The sequence below is a fragment of the Suncus etruscus genome, chromosome 5, assembly GCF_024139225.1.
Source record: "Suncus etruscus isolate mSunEtr1 chromosome 5, mSunEtr1.pri.cur, whole genome shotgun sequence".
Lineage (NCBI taxonomy): Eukaryota > Metazoa > Chordata > Mammalia > Eulipotyphla > Soricidae > Suncus > Suncus etruscus.
This window is the reverse complement of record NC_064852.1, coordinates 76,906,034-76,925,503: the sequence shown is the minus strand read 5'-3', so window position 1 is coordinate 76,925,503 and position 19,470 is coordinate 76,906,034. Positions and strand designations below refer to the sequence as shown.

At 38.5% G+C, this 19,470-nt stretch overlaps 1 protein-coding gene across 7 annotated transcripts in view; it reads left to right on the top strand.

Annotated features, from left to right (window-relative positions):
• Positions 1-2,780, top strand: part of RBMS1 (RNA binding motif single stranded interacting protein 1) — a 241,279-nt gene extending 238,499 nt beyond the window's left edge. For all 7 annotated transcript variants that reach the window (XM_049773358.1, XM_049773354.1, XM_049773357.1 and 4 more), the window contains 2 exons: positions 987-1,071; positions 1,989-2,780. In XM_049773358.1, coding sequence (XP_049629315.1) covers positions 987-1,064 — 78 coding nt within the window. In that variant the 3' untranslated portion in view covers positions 1,065-1,071; positions 1,989-2,780. The remainder of the gene's footprint in view (positions 1-986; positions 1,072-1,988) is intronic.
• The last annotated feature ends 16,690 nt before the right edge of the window (positions 2,781-19,470 follow it).

Below are 19,470 nucleotides of genomic sequence, written 5' to 3'. Positions count from 1 at the left end.
TTTGCTATCTGGAGATAGCATGTTTGCTATACCCGAAAGATTGGCATTATTTTCAATAATAATTACAAAAATAAATCAGAAAGATTATCGTAGAGGCTGATAAGATGGTTAAAGAACTCTTAGTTCTTGTTTTTAAAATATTAATAATGATATGGAAGTAATTTGAATTTAGATGGAAGTGTAACATTCTCTTGGTAAAGAACCTTAAATTCCACGAAAATGTATCAGACCCATCAATTCCACTACTAGGAAGAGCCATTAAGTTTTAATTCTCAAAAAATACATTAGACTGTGACTGTTGAATTGGAAGAGGGATAATTTGTTTTCTTCTGTTTGATTTAAATTATTGGTGATCACAATGACCAGAAACCATGATCCCTAATCTGCAAATTGCAAGCACACAGAAATATCTTAAAATAAAATTTTTGGATATCATGGAGGTAGTGGTTTGCCTTGTCTGCAGAAGGTTGGTGGTTCGAATCCCAGCATCCCATATGGTCCCCAGAGCGCTGCCGGGTGTGACCCAACCCCCCCCCCAAAAAAAAAAAAAAAAAACATTTTTTTTTTCGCCTGACATTTGTTGACACAAAACAAAATATTAATTACACCTATTGTCTTTTTTTATTAAGGGGTATAGTTTTAGACCCCCACTGTCAAAATTTTGTGATTAAAATATACCATACTATATGTCAGATTATAAAGCTGAAAATACAGAAATCCAGAGCACATGTGATTCCAAGGGATAAAAAAAAGTGTTGCCTCAATCTTGATGTCTTGATAAGAATATACAAGCCATAATAGTTGAGGTGGGAGGTTTCACCAAACTCAAAATATCTTTATGGAAATGATGAGGCTTGAAAATGATGTATATGACACTAAAGTCACTTTAAAGAGTGCCAACTTTAAGGTATTGAGACTCAGTCAAACCTAAGTAGTAGAGTTTGGATTTCACTGTTCACATGGTTCATTTGTGTGTTTTGTTATAGGAGGCAAGTGGTCAGCAACAGGTGGCTGTAGAGACGTCTAATGACCATTCTCCATACACTTTTCAACCCAATAAGTAACTGTGAGGTATGGGGGAAAGGTCTCCATAATTGTTTATTCAAGTCAAGGAAAACACCTTATTCTTTTATCATAATGGTACTTAGAATAACTTGGATTTCATTGCATGGCTTTAATATACTGGCCAAGAAATCAAGAGTTACTGGAGTATTAAAATCAGTGATACTTTTTCTTATTTTTTATATTAAGTATTCTGTTTCAAAAGAATAGTGCTGGACTAAATGGATGGCTCATGTTTTGTGTGGCTCATGTTTTTGTGCCCAGGTTTCCTCCTTAGTGCTCATGATCCCTGAGCACTTGCTAGAAGTAATCACAAACACTGTTCAGTGTGGCCCAAAAACAAAAAAGTAAAAAGAATAGTGCTTATATTGAAATTAAGTGTATATTTATTCTTTCTCCAACTTATGCCCTTAAAAAAAAACATCTTGTTACCATATGAGAGAAATTCCAAAACAAGTCGTAGTCCTATAATAATCATAAACAATATGCTACACAATACAGTATAGATGAATGATCCTGTATTATATTGTCATAATACTTAAAACCTGAAGAAAATTAAGTATAGGCAGTTGTTTTATTCTGTTTGCCAAAGTAGCAATATCTTGACCATGAATTTAATGTCAGTTATTACACTCCCAGCTTACTTGAGCCACAAATCTCAAAACTTCATTTTACTGTGCAAATCATACATGCACTCCCTAAAATCTATCTAGAACTTACCAGACCACCTGCATGACTTTGGCCAAGACACAGGATATGAAGGGCAAGTTCATGGGACTCTCAATTTCAGAGTTACAGTGACTGCCAGACCCCAGTTATGATTACACCACAAACTTCCAGACACACATGCTTTTAAAATAAAGAGATTACAAAGCCCTGCAGTGAATATAATAAAGTACAAAAGCATTTGTCTTTTTCTTTTCCAGATGTACCAGAAGGGTGTTCTTACATGAAAGGTGTGAAGGCTGAACAATCATGGATTTTTCTGATCAATTGTGCTTTAGGAAATTATTGACAGTTTTGCACAGGTTCTTGAAAACGTTATTTATAATGAAATCAACTAAAACTATTTTTGCTATAAGTTCTATAAGGTGCATAAAACCCTTAAATTCATCTAGTAGCTGTTCCCCTGAACAGGTTTATTTTAGTAAAAAACAAAAAAAAAAGCAACAAAAAAAAAACAAAAATGAAAGATTTTTATCAAATGTTACAATGCAAAAAAAGAAAAAAAAAGAAAAAAGGTAAAGAAAAAGAAAAAAAAGAAAAGAAAACTTCAATTTTCTGGGTATGCACAAAGACCATGAAGACGTATCCAAGTGCATGACCGGATTTTTGTGGTTTTGTTCAATTTGTGTTTTATTTGTGTTTATTTCAGCTGTATGAAACGGGCTTTTTCTGAAGTTTTAATAGTCCGACTTCACCCATGGTGTTCTGTGCTTGCGGTGCGAGTGTTGCTGTAATTCAGTGTTGCCGTCAGTGTCTCTTTTCTTAGCTTTCCGTTTTTCTTTCAACGTAGTGTGAAGTGTCTTATCTTTTTCTATGAATTCCAATTTGCCTTAACTCTTTTGATGCTGTAGCTGTTTCAGTAAAAGTTAGTTCAAACTAATGATGTAGAATGCTTTGACCAAATGAGCTGGTCTATTATGCCTTGTAAAACAGCAGCATAGGGCTTTTAAAAGATAGTCAATAAAAGTTGCTGAAATTTTGGCTTTTTTAAATATGTAGTAGGTGTTTTTAATGATTTTTCACATAATGTGTAAGGTAGTGAAATGCAAGAAGGGAAAACTGTTTTGTGTGAAACACATTTTCTGACTGGGGAACTTTTCATAGGGTCAGTTGTTTGTAAGGCTGTATGCCAACAGCTTCCTCTGATAGTTTGACTGATTTAGGATATCTGCTGTATGATGCAATGTAAAGTCTTTTTTTGCCTTTTTTCAGGAAAAAAAAAAAACTAACTTGATGTTCTAGATTTAGCATAGGTAGCAGTGGGGGTGGGGGTGGGGGGTAGGGGAGGGGAGTCACCGAATGTTTTGTCCTTCCTTTATACTAACTAATGATAGTGCTTTAGAATGAGAATTATGCCTGAGATCTGGCAAACATGGAAACCTGTTGCTATTGCAACAAAATGGCAAAAGCTAAAAGTAAGGATTTATCTTCAAACATAAGCTGAGATAGGAATAGAAGCAAAATGATTGGCTACTAGCTCTCTTTCTCTCTCTCCTCTCTCTATTGCGTAAATCTGAAAAATAAATATGACTTGGCACTTTTAAAGGTAACTTCACCAAAGACCGAAGAGCCAGTAACCAGTAGCTCCAACTTGTCTCAGCATCACATCTTCTGTGCTCTTTATTTTTGCCGGACCAGTTTGCGGTTAGGAGAATGTGCCTTTTTTGTACCTTTGCATTTAGGTTTTATAATTTTAATTGATGTATGGACACACAACTAAAAAAGCATGAAGGAAGATTTGGATCCAAGCAGTGCCACACTTTACATCATCACTACAAGTGTTAAGTGTAAAGAAAAACCAATTTTGAAACTATGAAATTCCTGATTCATAAATACACAGTTATTTCTACTTTAGGACATAGAGGATGATTCACTGTTGTTCAAGCTCTTTTATTAAGATAATTGCATACGTTTGAAAAGCAATGGTAAATTAAGTTGTCTTCCAAAACTGTGTACTTGTCTGGTCAACTGTGTGTGATCAGTTATCTACCTCAGAGTCTATTTTCTTTTGTGCTGGGACAGGTTGCTGGCCCTCCCTGTTTCCACAGACCAAATCCTCCTAGCTCAGGAGCTAGGGCTGAGCAGTTACTTCTTTCGAGTATTTTTTAGTTCTTAAATTTTATGCTTGTATTTGATTATAGATGTCAGTGACATTTCATAGTTTCAAAAGTCCTTGCTGCTCTGAGAAGTGTAGATTCTAGTGAAAATTACATAGTCATAAGAGAAATGTGTTTTGTTTTTGTTTTTGTTTCCTTTTTTAAAGTTGTGGTATTATTGGTTCTATGCTCCCTGGAATATTACTGCTTTGTGAAAGTCCAGACTGAACGCAGCACCCTCCTTGTACCTAGTACATTTGTAAACCTGGGTCTCTCACTACTTGATATTTTTGCATTAGTCACGACAGAAATTTGATTGCTCAGTTTGAGGGGAGGGGAAACCTGCTGCTAGAAATGTCTGAACTAAGTGCCATACTCGTCTGGGTAAGATTTGGGAAACATAACCTCTGTACATAAAGAAAAAATCAATTAAACATCACATAGTAGACAGCCATTAAATTATAAAAAATTAATTTATGAAGAAAGACCTTTTGTACAGATTGAAAAAAAAGATTTTCATAGAGATATCTATATGATCAAGAGAGTTAATTTTTTATTTTTGTTTTACTAGTGCCACAAACTTGCCAGTGGTAACTTATTTGTCCGGTTCAAGATAACTCTGTAGTTTTCTTTCCTAGGACTCGTTGTTAAAACGCCAAAAGACATTTTTGAACTGTACATTTGATCAGATTGTTAGCTTTTTCTGTTTTATTTCTTTTGAAAACCTTTGAATAAAAAACATCTGAAATTTTATTTTCCTGTCCATTTTTTAACGTAGATTAATTTCCTGTAAGAACTCCAATTTCATTTCTTATCACTTCCTTCAGCTCATATGCTCATATTTTGTTCGAAAGCAAATTGAAAATCATTTCCAAGTCTAGTATGTTCTCAACATACATATCTATTAGAATAATAGGAAAAACCCTCCCACCATTGTCCTTTCTACTAATGGCCAACTTTGCTCTGTTCATAAAGAATAGTCTTTTATGTCACTGTTGCTAAAGAGCAGTGTTCTCTCTCCAGTAAGTACACATGCATCTCAGGACTATTTTACTCACGGTTCTGACCACTGCTCCTGTAGTGGCCTTTTTAGCTGTTCCCAATAGCAGGCTTTGGCGCAGAGTATTTATGATGGCAGTGATGCTATGTTTTTGCTCACTGGGTACTTTATGGGGGCTATTTGGTTTGGAAAATGGATTCCTTTTAACCAAGGCAGTAAGTATTTTAGTGTTCAGTATCCTGCTATGTTATACCTGTTGTGATGAGAAAAGTACACAAGAAGATCCACTAAGTGGCCCCATTTTTTTATGCCTACTTGCAAGGTGGCAAATATGGAATAGATGGGAATTAGGTAAAGGATAGGGGCCGAGTGTTCCTAGGAGGTAGTTTGAAATCACCTGTCTTGGATTGATATAAGCTCACGTGTGTAATAAGTTGAAAAACTACTAAGAAAGTCCAAAGCTGCTTAAACTTTCTACTCATGATCGCTTTGCATGTAAGAAATACCTACATGCAATTTCTTGGTATATAAAAATGGTTATGTAACTCAGATATTTACTAATAAATCATGAGTTTCAAATTAAATTTTTGCAACCCTCACTTTCAGTCACATGGCTCATAGAGAACATAGCCCCAGATTTAGGAAGCTAGAGATTCAGGTGCTAACCTGATAGTTAGGGAGGCCCTGGCCTCGGTGTCTCAGAAAAGGAAGCCTGATCTCAGCTAGCGAGTGCTTCAGTAGAAGAGATTCATGTTCCCTTTAAGATGAACCATCACCTCACTTTCTGGCCCAGTCTCACATTTTTCCCTGCAACTAGCAAGGAAGGCAGGAAATAAAGTCCCTCCAACTGCTGGTCAACCTGAGTTTTGTACTCACCTTAACACTTTTGTGGTATTTTTATGTCTCTGGAGTCTAAGAGACATTCACTATCTCGAGTCTTCGTGTTAAGCACCCAGAATGAGGATGGGACAGGAATAACTCTTACTCAATTATGCAAAGAATTGTAGCACCTTTGGGTACAGATTACACCTATTTTAAGAGATGGATTTACCCAATCATCCTAGGGAATCAGACATCCTCTTTGGCTGAGTTGGACTGGGGCTCAGGTGCAAAGGAAGAGACTCTGCTGGCAGCTTCCTTTCTGGGATGAGGTAGAGTATTCCATGAGGGAAATCTGCATTTTCTCCCAACTATTCATGTCCTCCATGGGCATTAGCACCTTAAAATAGATTGGAGCCAACCTTGCATGCAGGTTTGATGGAATCACATCAAGAATACAGAAGAACTCGGGTGTCATTTAGCCAGAGAGGGGGCTCAGTAATGTTCAGGGCTGATTGACTAGATCCTAATTCCACAACAGGAGCCAAAAATGAAAAGGCCAACTACCAACTACCTTGAGGCAGCTGTCAGCATCACCACACACCCCCTACTCACCACCTAGAGAAGTCACAGGTGATTTAAAGGGGAGAAGAGAGGAAAATTCCCAAGATTTGTGGTTTAAGAAATGTCAGGCATATGTGCTCCTCCAATAGCATTGTGATGAGATAATTTCCTTGGATGTCAATGAAAACACAAGGACTCTGCCAGATGGCAGTGGGGAGACAGAGAGGAGCGCCCACAGGTCCCAGTGGGGAGTTCTTGGCACAGCTGAGAGGTGCTGTTGCATGCCCATCCCTTCGTGTGGGATAAACTCCAGAGGCAATGGAATTTCAACCCTGTGAAGTGGCTCCAGAGTGTCTCCTGGGTGCCTGCCCTGGGTCTGTCAGACCAAGTGAGTTTCAGCTTGGGCCACTAGAGGGAGGATTGTTGTTCATCTTCTACTGTGCTCCTGCTGGAGACCCAGACAGCTGAGGTGAGGGCTTGGCCTGGGAAAAAAAGAGAGGTAGGGTGAATATTCAGGATCTCAGCATCCAGTTGCCCAGGAATAGCACCTGTATAACAGGGTTCTTGAACTAGTCAACTGATAGAACTAGCAGGATTATCACAGTTAACCAGAAACTGGCAGTTCCCAAACACTGTTGGCCATATTGGGGAGAAATGTAATGTGACTTTTAAGTTTCAAGGAAATTGGGGGCAGGGAAGGAAGTGGGAAATCCACCAGATTTGATTTGGAGGCCCAGGAAAGTGCAGGCTGCTCTTGGGCCTGCTCAGAATTAAAAACAGGTGGCTTTGGATTAAATACAGGTTTCTATGTGGCTGCTGCTGTTGCATTTTAATGTGACTGAGATTGAAATTTGATCCAGGTTGTTTCTTTCCTCATTTGGACAAGATGCAGGTAAGAAATTAGATTCAACAGCTATCCTGAACTCTCACATCTCAATGAAGTCATTTATTGCAACTCCAGTGGCAGGGTATGTCCCATCTTCCCAGGTATCCTTTGCCATTTCGAACAACCCTTAAGTTTGTTTAAGAAGTTAAAATTGAGGTCCTAGTTATTCCCACCTTCAACCTAAGTTCTGTGTTTAATGAGATACCAAAAATAAGCCATCAGTTCCATCTTCAAAGAGTTGGAAGTATATGGCTAGAACATCTATATTTGCGAGAAGTTAAGGAAGACACATTGTGACATAAAGGGCTAGAGCAAGGGGAGGGATAAACCATATATACCCTAATTGTAGTAATTACACAAATCTACATTTTGTATTAAAAAGTCGGGACTATGCTTTCAAAAGTTTATCTTGACAAGTGCCTTAACCCCTGTACTATTTCTCTGATTCAAAACAGTTTTATTTTTAATGAAGCTAGTCAGTTTATCAAAAGTGGCAACTGTAGCCTTCTCCAGTTCTGAATCTACATATCACAGAATGAGTTCACCCTCCAGATGCACCATGCTTAACAAGGGTACAATTCTGAACCCCAGAAATGGCAGGTAGCTTCACCTTTTTCTCTGGCTCAGCCCCATACTTCTGTCACAGAAGCATTGATTTTCCTTTTGATTTCTTGGCCACCATCAGTCTTTAGAACTTGTAGCCAATCTAAATCTGTTTATAATAAGTTTTAATCCCTCTGTTTTTAAGTTGCAGTGACTAACAAACAGCATTTTACAATAAGATCACTGGCATTAAAAACCAAAACAAAAAAAAAAAAACAAGATAAAAAGTGAATAAGAAGTTATATTCTATAACCTTTCATAACAAGGCCCTTCTCTGCTGAGACCAAGCGCCTAAAATAAGAAGAGTAACCTTGATGTGCCACAGCTACTCCTGCAATGCCTCAATAGTAAAGAGCCACTTCAGAGTCATGCAGTTGTATCTAAGTGGCCAGCCATGTCTCTTTTATTTCTATATCCTGAGTAGTGATAGGTGCAAAAACTACAGATACAGTGGGCCCCTGATGATGAGGCCATGGGTCAGCATAAAACAGGAGGAGGTTCTTCAAAATGTGTATCAGATGATTTTATCTATACCTTCCCTAATTTTTTGAATTTCTACAATGGAAGCATAATCTGGAAGGACATTTTTTTTAAATGTCATATACTGGAGTAATGCAAGTCACATCTTTTATCCCAATTCAGGGCACGTTCAATTTTTTTTTTTGCCTTTAAAAGATGCTGCAGAGACATCAGAAGATGAAAGGTGACAAGATGTGTGGCAGTCCTCGAAGGACACTCTTGTGTGAAGACTCAAGCATATAAATGACACTATTGCAAGGAAAAGTAATAAAAGTATGCTCTAAATAAAGAGCCTTGGGAGTGTGAGGGGGCCAAAGACACAAACTCTCTCCTGAGATTCTTGTCATTTCTACATTTACAACCAGTTCCTTTCATACTGATCAGAATTCACCCAAAGCAGCTGTTTTCCTCACTAGTTCCTTTGCCTTCTGAGAGAAGAAATTGTCATGCAGACAAATGAAGTCTTTGGGATCTGTTTTTGCCAGAAAGAGACTTAGAACAGATGTCCAAAGAGCTGACTTTGTCAGGTTCCTTTGTCATCTCGGCTCTGAAAATACTGGTGTGTGTACCAGGATATCATTGCCTTGTTTTAATCAAGCAAAGGTATAATACTTCCCAAATAATGTCATTTTTTTGCTTCTTTTCCTCAAATGATCAGCTCATGTTTGATCAAGAATTTGCACACACCTGTGGATTTTTCTGAGTCCTTTATCACTGTATCTTGAGACCTTACATATATTTTCAGTATATATTTTTACTACTTTGTGGAAGTCTAGGCAAGAATTTCATCCTATCTTGTTACATGTACTTTGACATTTGCTTAAGGCCATGCATATTGTTGCTGGCTATTTTGCTGCTAACTTTTTCTTGGGAAATACTTTTTCCATTCTCATCCTATGTTTTATTTTCTTCCTAACATTTTAATTTTATAGAGGAATTTGAGTTTCATCTTTCACTATTCCAATAATCCTTTTTGCATTCTTTATTGAAGTTTTGTTTTACAAAGTTTTGAGGCAACTCAAATAAAAATAATCAAAATTTTAAGCCAGGACTTGGAGGTCTACAGAAAAAAGAAAGGAGAAAAGCATAGAATGCAATTCCATAAACCAGAGGCATCCCCCATCCCTAGCACTGGTGAAAAGAGACTGGCTTCCAGCTCTATCCTTTCTATTATCAAAGGTGGTAAAAATCCACCAGAAACATGGAGAAGCTTTTATTTTTTTTTTAATTCAGTTTGTTTGGGGACCACACCCAGCATAGCTCTGCTCTGGGCTTACACCTGATTCTACTCAGGAATCACTCCTGGAAGTGCTCAGGGAACCATATGTGGTGCCCAGGATTGAACCATGATTGCAAGGCAAGTACATTAAATCTTGACCTACACCTCTGGCAGCTTTTAACACAGTCCTGTGCATGAATTACTGGACAGTGTCTTTCCCCACTATTCTTAGCTAAGATTGATCCCTTCTTAAGACTTTTACAGACAGGTGTTCCCCTCAAAGAGACGCAGAGCAGCGTGTGTCAAAGTAATCATCCACAAGAGACTATTGGATAATGCAGACACGTACCTTCCCAAATGTCCATATGCAATGCACTTCAACCAGTTCACCAACTTTATTGCCGACTCAGCAAGGCACTTGGCAACAACGCAAGTGTTCTATGTGCTTCGTCACATATACAGTCCCTCAAATGGATAAAGATGCAAACCTAAGCCACAGTCTGATTTCTGTTTCCTCCAAGAAAATAGTAGAGAGCCAAGTCTCTAGAGTGGATTTGTGGATAGGCATACATGTCTATGGGACAATGAGAGCTGGAAAGTGGGATAGTGACACTTTACACGATTTTGCAAATCGCTTTTCTACTTTCATGTCCAAGTACACTTGAGAGTCAAGGGAAGACTTAAGAGTCAAGGGAAAACTCCAGAAATATCAAGGCAGAGTTTTATGTAGTGCCCTGTAAACATAAATTTTATTTTTCATCATAGTTTGCTTATCTTAGAACATACCCTTTATATCATATATAATGCATGCATATATGTAATTTTATTTGGGTGCCATACCTTGTGGTGCTCAGGGGCTTAATTCTAACTCTTAGGCTCCTGGCAGTGCTCAGTGGAACATCTGAGTGCCAAGAATTGAACCTGGGCCAGTAGCATGTAAGACAAATACCTTAACCCCTATACTATCAGGCCCTACCCAGTACATTCTTATCCACAGTAGTTGCCATATTTTTCATATCCAAAAGAAGTTGAAACACCAAAATCACCAGTAATGTACCCTTAATTAAGAACAAATTATGTACTAAATATTCTATAACCTTTCATAACAAGGTCCTTCTCTGCTGAGACCAAGCACCTCAAATAAGAAGAGTAACCTCGATATGCCACAGCTACTCCTGCAATGCCTCAATAGTAAAGAGCCAATTCAGAGTCGTGCAGTTGTATCTAAGTGACCAGCCAGGTCTCTTGTTTCTATATCCTGATATAGCACCTTAGTTTTTTATCAGGCTTTCATGAGTTTGACACAATTGAAATTACAGGGCAGTTCTTTTTCAGGCTTTCAGATTGGTTTGAAGTTTTCATATGGTCCTGCACATTTGGCTGAAATACCAAAGAGAAATGTGTTCTCCCCACCTCATGCCATTAGGAGGTGCAGGATTTCCATCTGTCTCATTACCAACAATGTTGCCTTTGATCACTTAATTAAGAAGAGTGTCTGGCATCTCCACTGAAGGCCTCTCTGTCACACTTTGCAGTTACTATTTTGTGGGGAGAGGCTTTGGAGTCATGTAAACATCCGGAGTTTTCTCAAACACTGAATTACTGAATTTCATTATTTACTTATTATATATGTGGGGGAAGGAGAGACAGACAGACTCTGGGTTTCCTATTTTCAACTTGACTAATTTGTCTCAAACATGTTATGCTACCCCAAAAAAATGGTGCTTGATTGTTTTTCAAGACTATCCCGTGTATTTTTTTTTCCCATTTTTGTACCACATGGGGAGGGGAGGGGGGAGTCCTCTGAAGTTACTCCTGGCTCTGAGCTCAGAAATCACTCCTAGCAGACTGTGAACTTATAGGATGCTGAGGATCAAACCCAGGTCAGACGCGTGCAAGGCAAACGCCCTAACCTTTGTGCTATATCTGTGCTTAGGAACGTAAGGGGTGCTGGGTATAGAGTCTGCAGTGCTTGTATGCAAAGCAAGGCACTCAAGCCCTTTAAACTGTCCCAGTGTGCCGCCCCGCCTCTCCTCCCCCTATTCTTTAGTCTCTCCTTTGCTCTCCAGCACCACCAGTCGTTCCAGGTTATCTTGTACTTCCCTGTTCCCATTCTGGAATCAACTATCATGCAAAAACCAAACAAAACCAAAAATCTCCTGGCTCCTCAAAACAGAATGTTTTGGAAGGCAAAACTTGAGCACTAACTGTACTTTTGCTAGTAAATCATCACAGTTCCCATGCCTTGTCAGTGAACTTAAGTGAATTGTTGGGGAAAGGGGACACAAGGGGACACACACTTTTAAATCTTTTAAATATATTATCCTCCCAAAAATGTTTTAATGTGTTTGTACATCCATACCTCCAACTCGAATTGAACCAGAGATTTGAGAAGTCATTGTCTTTTCTGGAAGCAAGAAAACTAGCTCCCTATATCCTTGTTATATTTACCCCACTGATCAATTTCTATTGAAATCAACTTCCACCTCTGGCTTTACCTCTCCCTACCACTCAAACGACTCCACCCTACGACCATACTTCTTCAAGGTCCTTCTTGCCTCGCTCTGTATGGAAATTTGGAGCTTTGACCCACTGTGTGATGTGCACATGTTGATTCTCCTGCTCTGCCCCCAAAGATAGAAACACTATCAATGAACAAAAGTGATTCTGTCAAAACAGCACAAGTGCTCTCTAAAGGGAGAGAGCCTTTTATCCTTGGTCACCACTGATTTCTGCTTACCCCCATTGTCGGATGAATATAGTAAATGCTTGAGCTAGTTGAAGAGCCCCAGGGATCAGAAGGGGAAAGAACTTCAGAAAAAAAAAAAAAAAACATAAAAGAAATGAAAGGACAGCAAAAAAGAATAAGGAAGTTGAAGAAAAGATTAGAAAGGGAGATAGGAAAATAAAGGAATATCATCTGAGTGTAGGAGTATAGGGAAAAAAAAAGGCAAAAAAGAGCTCTGGACTGATTATTTCTTCTGAAACCTGTCCCCTAAGGTCTCAGTAAACATTTGGGTGGCTTATAAACTAGGGATAAGCAGATTGAGGAAACAGATGTTTCTAAGATGTCAGCAGTGATATATATTCAGTATCCAGCAGAAACTCTCATGTAACAATCTGCTCCCATTTCTGGTTTGGTTTTGTTTTTCTTCCCAGAAGCTCCCTGATGAACCTACTTCAACCTCACAGTACCTAGGAACACTTCCTTCCAGGCACCTTCAAATGGCCCATAAGTTGATTCTATCAAATACTTTAATTTCTTTCAAGAAAAGCTCCTTTATGATAGGAGAATTCTGAATTGACCACTCAACACCACCTGTTTTCTACTGTCTGCAGCATTAGTCAGCACAGCCCAGCAATTTATCTGCTTCCCTGTCTCCCACCTGCACTTTCTGCTCCCTACTGCATTGATCCAGTTGAGGGGAAAGACCCCTATTCCCAAATCAAAAATTTTTAATACTTATCTAAATGAGCTCCTTGATGTATCTGGTCTTTTGAAATTTTATTCCATTTCCTGAAGTTCTTCCTGTACAAACCAACCAATGTTCCAACCTAATGCCCTTCAATTCCTTTTTTGAGGGAATGGGCACTGGGCAGCTCTCAGAGATTACTCCTGGCTTTGTGTTCAGAAATCACTCCTGGCAAGCTCCGGGGACCATATGGGATGCCAGGGATCAAACTTGGGCATGTCCCTGATCTTCCGCATGCAAGACAAACATCTTACCACTGTGCTATCTCTCCAGCCCCCTATCTTATGCCCTTTGTGATCTAACCTCCAGCTACACTTCACCTCAGACTAATTTCAAACTCTGGATTATTGTCCCTTATCTAATACCTAGTTGCCGTTTTCCACCTGGATACTTTCTAGTTATTCTTTAATATTTTATTTAGCAGGGATAGAGAGTTAGTACAGAGGGTAAGGCACTTGCCTTGTATATGCTCTACCTGCACATATGTTTTCCCAGGCAATGCCAGGAGTGATCCCTACTACAGCTAATGTAGAACTAACCACAAAAAGTTTCCATTGGTACCTAATCTTCTTGAAATTTGGTAAGCACATTATATCATTTTGAAAAGTATAAACTTAGCTTAAAAGAGTTCTGTATAATATAGAAATGTTTCTCAAAATACTCTTCCAAAATGAATATACTAGGATTTACACACAGGCTTACAAACAGAACAGAGCTGTTCCAAGACAATGCAGCTTAAGAACATAGAACTAGAAGTAAGCCCTGACCACCATGGGCGTGAGTGTCCCCTTCCACCAAAAATAATCTATAGATTATTATTATCATTATCTTTAATTCAGTAAAATTGCTATTAAAATTTCAATATATTCTATAAAACTAAAATCATTCTAAAATGCCACATGCAAGGCAACTATAAAATACGCTTAATCACCAAATCAATCCTGAGAAAAAAGAAGAGTAAGTTAATACATTCAACAATTTCCTATCATATTACAATACCACAATAAAACAGTATGGTGTTGGGGCTGGAGTGGTGGCACGGAGCGGCAAGACGTCTGCATTGCCGACGCTAGCCTAGGACGGATCAAGGTTCGATCCCCTGGTGTTCCATATAGTCCCCCAAGCCAGGAGCTATTTCTGAGCACATAGCCAGGAGTAACCCCTGAGCATTACTGGGTGTGCCCCCCCCAAAAAAAAACAAAACAAGAAAACAGTATGGTATTTGTAGAAAAATAGACACAGATCAATAAATACAATTAAGAGTTCAGGAATAAATCTACACACACATGAATAATGAATATATGACAGGTTCTAAGAATGTGTAATAGAGAAAGGTTCGTATCTTTTATAAATGCTGGTAAAACTGGGTAGTTACATGCAAGAATGAACTTAGGCCTCTATCATATATATTATTTCACAAAAATTAATTTGAAATGAACTATATTAAATTAAGAGTCAAAATTATAACCTAGAAGAAAACAAATGGTAAGTCTTTTAATATTAGTCTTTTTTTTAAATATCTTTATTTAAGCAGCATGATTGCAAACATGATTGTAGTTGGGTTTTAGTCATAAAAACACCCCCTTCTCCAGTGCAACATTCCCACCACCAATGCCACCATCTCCCTCCTCTCCACCCCTGCCTGTATTCGAGACAGGCATTCTACTTCTCTCACTCATTAACATTGCCATAGTAGTTGTTGTTAGTGTAGTTGTTTCTCTAGCTGCACTCACCCTCTTTGTGGTGAGCTTCATATAGTGAGCCAGTCCTTTCAGCCCTCATCTCTATTGTCTCTATTATTGCAAGAATGTCTTTTATTTTTCTTAAAGCCCATAGATGAGTGAGATAATTCTGTGTATGTCTCTCTCTCCCTCTGACTTATTTCACTCAGCATAATAGTTTCCATGTCCATTCATGTATAGGAGAATTTCATGACTTCATCTCTCCTGACAGCTGCACAATATTCCATTGTGTATATGTACCACAGTTTCTTTAGCCATTTATCTGTTGAAGGGCATCTGGGTTTCTAGATTCTGGCTATTGTAAATAGCACTGAAATAATTATAGATGTGTATTGCATTTTTCACAAAAATGTATTGCATTTTTGTGTTCTTAGGGTAAATCCCTAGGATATTAGTCTTAATATGTTTGTGTTTTACAGCAAGAGAATCAAAAATTTAAAAAAGACTAAAACTATAAAGCTTCTGTATAATGGAAAAAGCCATCATCAAATGAAAAGACAACATACTGAAAAGAATAATATATTTGTGAAATAGATATCTGGCTCAGAGCCAAAACAATAGTACAGTGGATACATTTGCCTTGCACACCACTCACCTGCATTTGGTCTTCGGCAATCCATCCTGAGCTTACCAGGAGTGATCCCTGAGCCAGCTCAGAGCCATGAGTAGCTCTTAGGAGCACCAGAACAAAAACAAAACATAACAAAAACAACCCCTAGATATCTGGCTTAATGTTAATATCAAAAATATATAAAGAACCATACAAAAACAAAAGAAAATGGGAAGCGAGGAGGCTGGAGAAAGTACAATAGGAAGGGTGCTTGCTTTATACATGGCTGACTAGATTAGATTCCTGTCTTCCTATACCTGAGCTCCACCATAACCACAGATCTACAAGTAAGCCCTAAACACCATAGGATGTGGCATTGGGATAAACCAAAAATTAAGAACAAAGTATCATATTATTTAATCTTTCTACATCTGGATATTTGTTCAAATAATGAGAAAACATGAATCAAAAGAGACATATGTATCTTTATGTTTACTGTAGTATTAGTTACAATATCAAAGATAAACCACTTAAGTAAATACTGATGGGCTGTTTGATATAGAAGATGTGCTATATATATACATATATATATATATCTACAATGGAATATTTTCAACCAATAAAGAATGAAATTGATGTACAAGATTGCCACAGCTTACCAAAGTGCCCAAGTTTCTCCACTGCTGTAATATATTGTACATGAACATTATAAATGTTAGCCATTCTTGTACTGTGTTGCCAAACTATACTAAAAATAAATTACTGGAATCAATCTTTAAAAAAAATCTTTGAAGTACTAGATTAAGTGAAATAAGTCAAATATCACATACCACATATGACTTTGCTCAACAAATATTTAAAAAAACAACAAATAAAACCAAACTCATTGACATAGTGAACAGATTGGTGGCTACCAGAAGGAAGGAGAGAGGAGAGCACAGAATGCATAAAAGGGTGTTGTATGGTATATGTAGTATGCTTCTGGATGGAGCTAGATTTTTGGTGGTCTCACACTGTAGTATATACAAATGTTGAATTAGAGTACTATACACCTAAAACTTATAAAACAATCTCATTCAAAAAAAACCTAGATGGGTGCCAGCAAGGTGGCGCTAGAGGTAAGGTGTCTGCCTTGCAAGTGCTAGCCAAGGAAAGATCACGACTGCAGTTTGATCCCCCCACGTCCCATATGGTCCCCTCAAGCCAGGGGCAATTTCTGAGCGCTTAGCCAGGAGTAACCCCTAAGCATCAAACGGGTGTGGCCCGAAAAAAAAAACCTAGATGAAAACAAGACAAAGAATAAAGCATGCACATATCACTTACTATGTCTTGGGTGTAGAACCCAAGAGTGCACTTACTAAATTATGGAATATGCCAATTTTTAATTTTACAGGTTAATTTCTAACTATTTTGAAGTATTGATCACAGATTCTCAAGTTTGATGAAATAATTCTCTTACAACAAATATTTTTACTTGACATGGAGAGAGAGAAATAGTAAAACTTGGGTCATTGTAAGGTAAATACAGATCTTCAACTTATAATGGAGTCATGCCCTGATAAAGACAATGTAAGTTGAAAATATCAGAAATAAAAATCGTGTTTACTGCACCTAACTGCGTCACAGCTTCAACTAGCCTAAATACCATGGTTAGAATGGACAACAGTCAGGCAAAATTATCTAATACAAAGCATGCCTTGTTTTGTTTTCGTTTGGTTGATTTTTCTTTCTTTAAGGAGCCACACGCAGTAGTGCTCAGGGCTTGCTCATCAATTTGTGCGTTCATGAATCATTCCTGGAGTTGCTTGGGGGGACCAGTGAGACATTTACAAGGTAAGCTCCTTAATTATTACACTTTATCTGCAAGCCTATTTTTTAAAGTAGTGTTCAAGGGGCTGGAACATTAATACATCAGGCCGGAGGCTTGCTTTGAACATAGCTAGCACAGGTTTGATCTCTAACTCCCCATATGGTCTCCCTTTCTCCACTAGAAGTGATCCTAAAAGCAGAGCCAGGAGCATGCCTCGAGCACTACTGGGCCTACCCAAAATGCCACTCCCCACCCCATGTTCAATTTATCAGACCCAGTTTTGTTTTAAGGAATATGAAAATATAAAATACCCTCAAATTCTTTCCCCACAGTCTGAAACACTAGAGAGCCTTTACTCTCCTTACTGCATGGCTGACAGGGAACTTCCACCTGTTGTCTGTCACCCAGTACCAGCAGAGATTACTACAGCAAATTACTTATAGCCCAGGAAAAAAACAAAAATATAAAGCCTGGTTTCCACTAAATGTGTTTCTCTTTCTTCTCTTTCAGACCATGATAAAACAAAAATTCAATGGAACTATTTTAAGTTGGGGACCAATCTACTGGGAAAGGTGAGCCAGGATGAAGAACAAGTGCTGAGGGGTCTTGCCCTCATGAGAAAGGGAAACCTAAGGCATGTGGATATAACTATTATATATGACTTGGTAAAATTTACTGGCTTCCTGATGTGAATACTAAAAGGGCAGTGGAATATTACAGTAGGTAGGGCAGTTTGCCTTGCATATGGCTTACTCAGGTTCCATCCAAGCACCCAATATAATTCTCTGAACACTGCCAGTAGTGATTCCTGAGTATGGAGCCAGAAGTAACCCTTGAGCACCACTAGGTGTGGCCCAGAAACAAAAACAAAACAAAAACAGTTTTGGCTTTTTAAATATGTTTGTGTTTTGTTTGTTTTACTTAAAAATATCTTTGTAGGCTGGAGTGGTAGCACAGTGGTAGGGCGTTTGCCATGCACGTGGCTGACCCAGGACAGATGCGGGTTCGATTCCTGGCATCCCATATGGTCCCCCGAGCCAGGAGCAATTTCTGAGCACAGAAACAGGGGTAACTCCTGAGCTCTTCTGGATGTAGCCTAAAAATAAAAAAAAAATTTTTTTGTTAGGAGGCTGGTTATAGTGTAAGTAGATTCTGTGGATACTCACAACACCTATAAAACTTACCTGCTCCCAGACTAGTACCTTTTATCTACCCTTCACCCTGCCCACTGGATCCTTCCCATCCCCCATCCTCAGTCATCTTCTCTCCTTCCTGGCTGGTAGTGGCCTTGCTAGAACAAAAATTGGTTGTCTAATGTTGCCACCATCTGAAAGGGGTGCCTAAGTTTCTTCCTTCCAAATCTCCCATTCTCTATTCACCTAGACAAAAGCAGATGGTGGGATTTGGGTGATGGTGAGGTTGTATAGCTGTATATTCTGAAGAGGACTTTTCAGGGACCCACACATCCTCCTCTTTGAGTTTACTTCAAAGTTATGTATACATCTCAATCTTCCTTAAGTCTTTCCCTTTCTCCAGCCCCACTCCAAGGCCCTCTGAGAATCTTTCTCATAAAGAACTTAGAGTAATTGGGGACAGAGGAGGCTCCCTGCTCTTTTAATTTTGTACTGCCATCTGTCAGAATGACAAACAAATCAATAGTGATTAGCCAATGGGGAGCCCCTGACACTGTGTAGAACAAAGCTTTCTCCTCACATGGGACACTCTGTCTGATGGATCATGGATATCTAACCCTTATACACAAATCTCATATTTGCCAATAACATCAAACTCATAAACTGGAGTGACTAGAAATGCTAACAAAGAACAATTATCTAAATAAACATTAATTACTCCCTTCAGGTAGATCACCAAATAGTTATTAAAGTTCAAGCCAGCCAGAAATTGCGAACAATGGGGGTATGGCAAAATGCGGCAGCAAAATATCCAGGGATAGATTTGAATTTTCCCATGACTCAGTGTTTACTTCCCCCATATGGATCCAAGAAGCTGCCAGTTTGGAGTAGACACAACATCAAAAATTATCCTTCCTGTTCACAAGGGGGTGGTGAATCTAAGCTGTGATCAGACACCCTATAGAGCATCACATTTAAGTCTGACTGACATGGGTTTAAAGGGAGCTCACTAACTGTTATGTACCAGAAGAATTATTCGCAAGCAGGGCCCTTTCTCTGATTTGTTTGCCCATAGATATCTTCCTTTTTTTCCTCACAAAGTATAAAGCTGTGTAAGCTATCTAAGCAGTAATAGCAATTCTCTAAAATGAACATTTCTCTTGAAGTAAAATTCAACCCCCGGCTGATATGACCATTACCTCTTTCATTCTGTGTTAGATTATTTATGATACCATAGGTCACCAAAATCTGTTCTCTAAGTTCAGCAG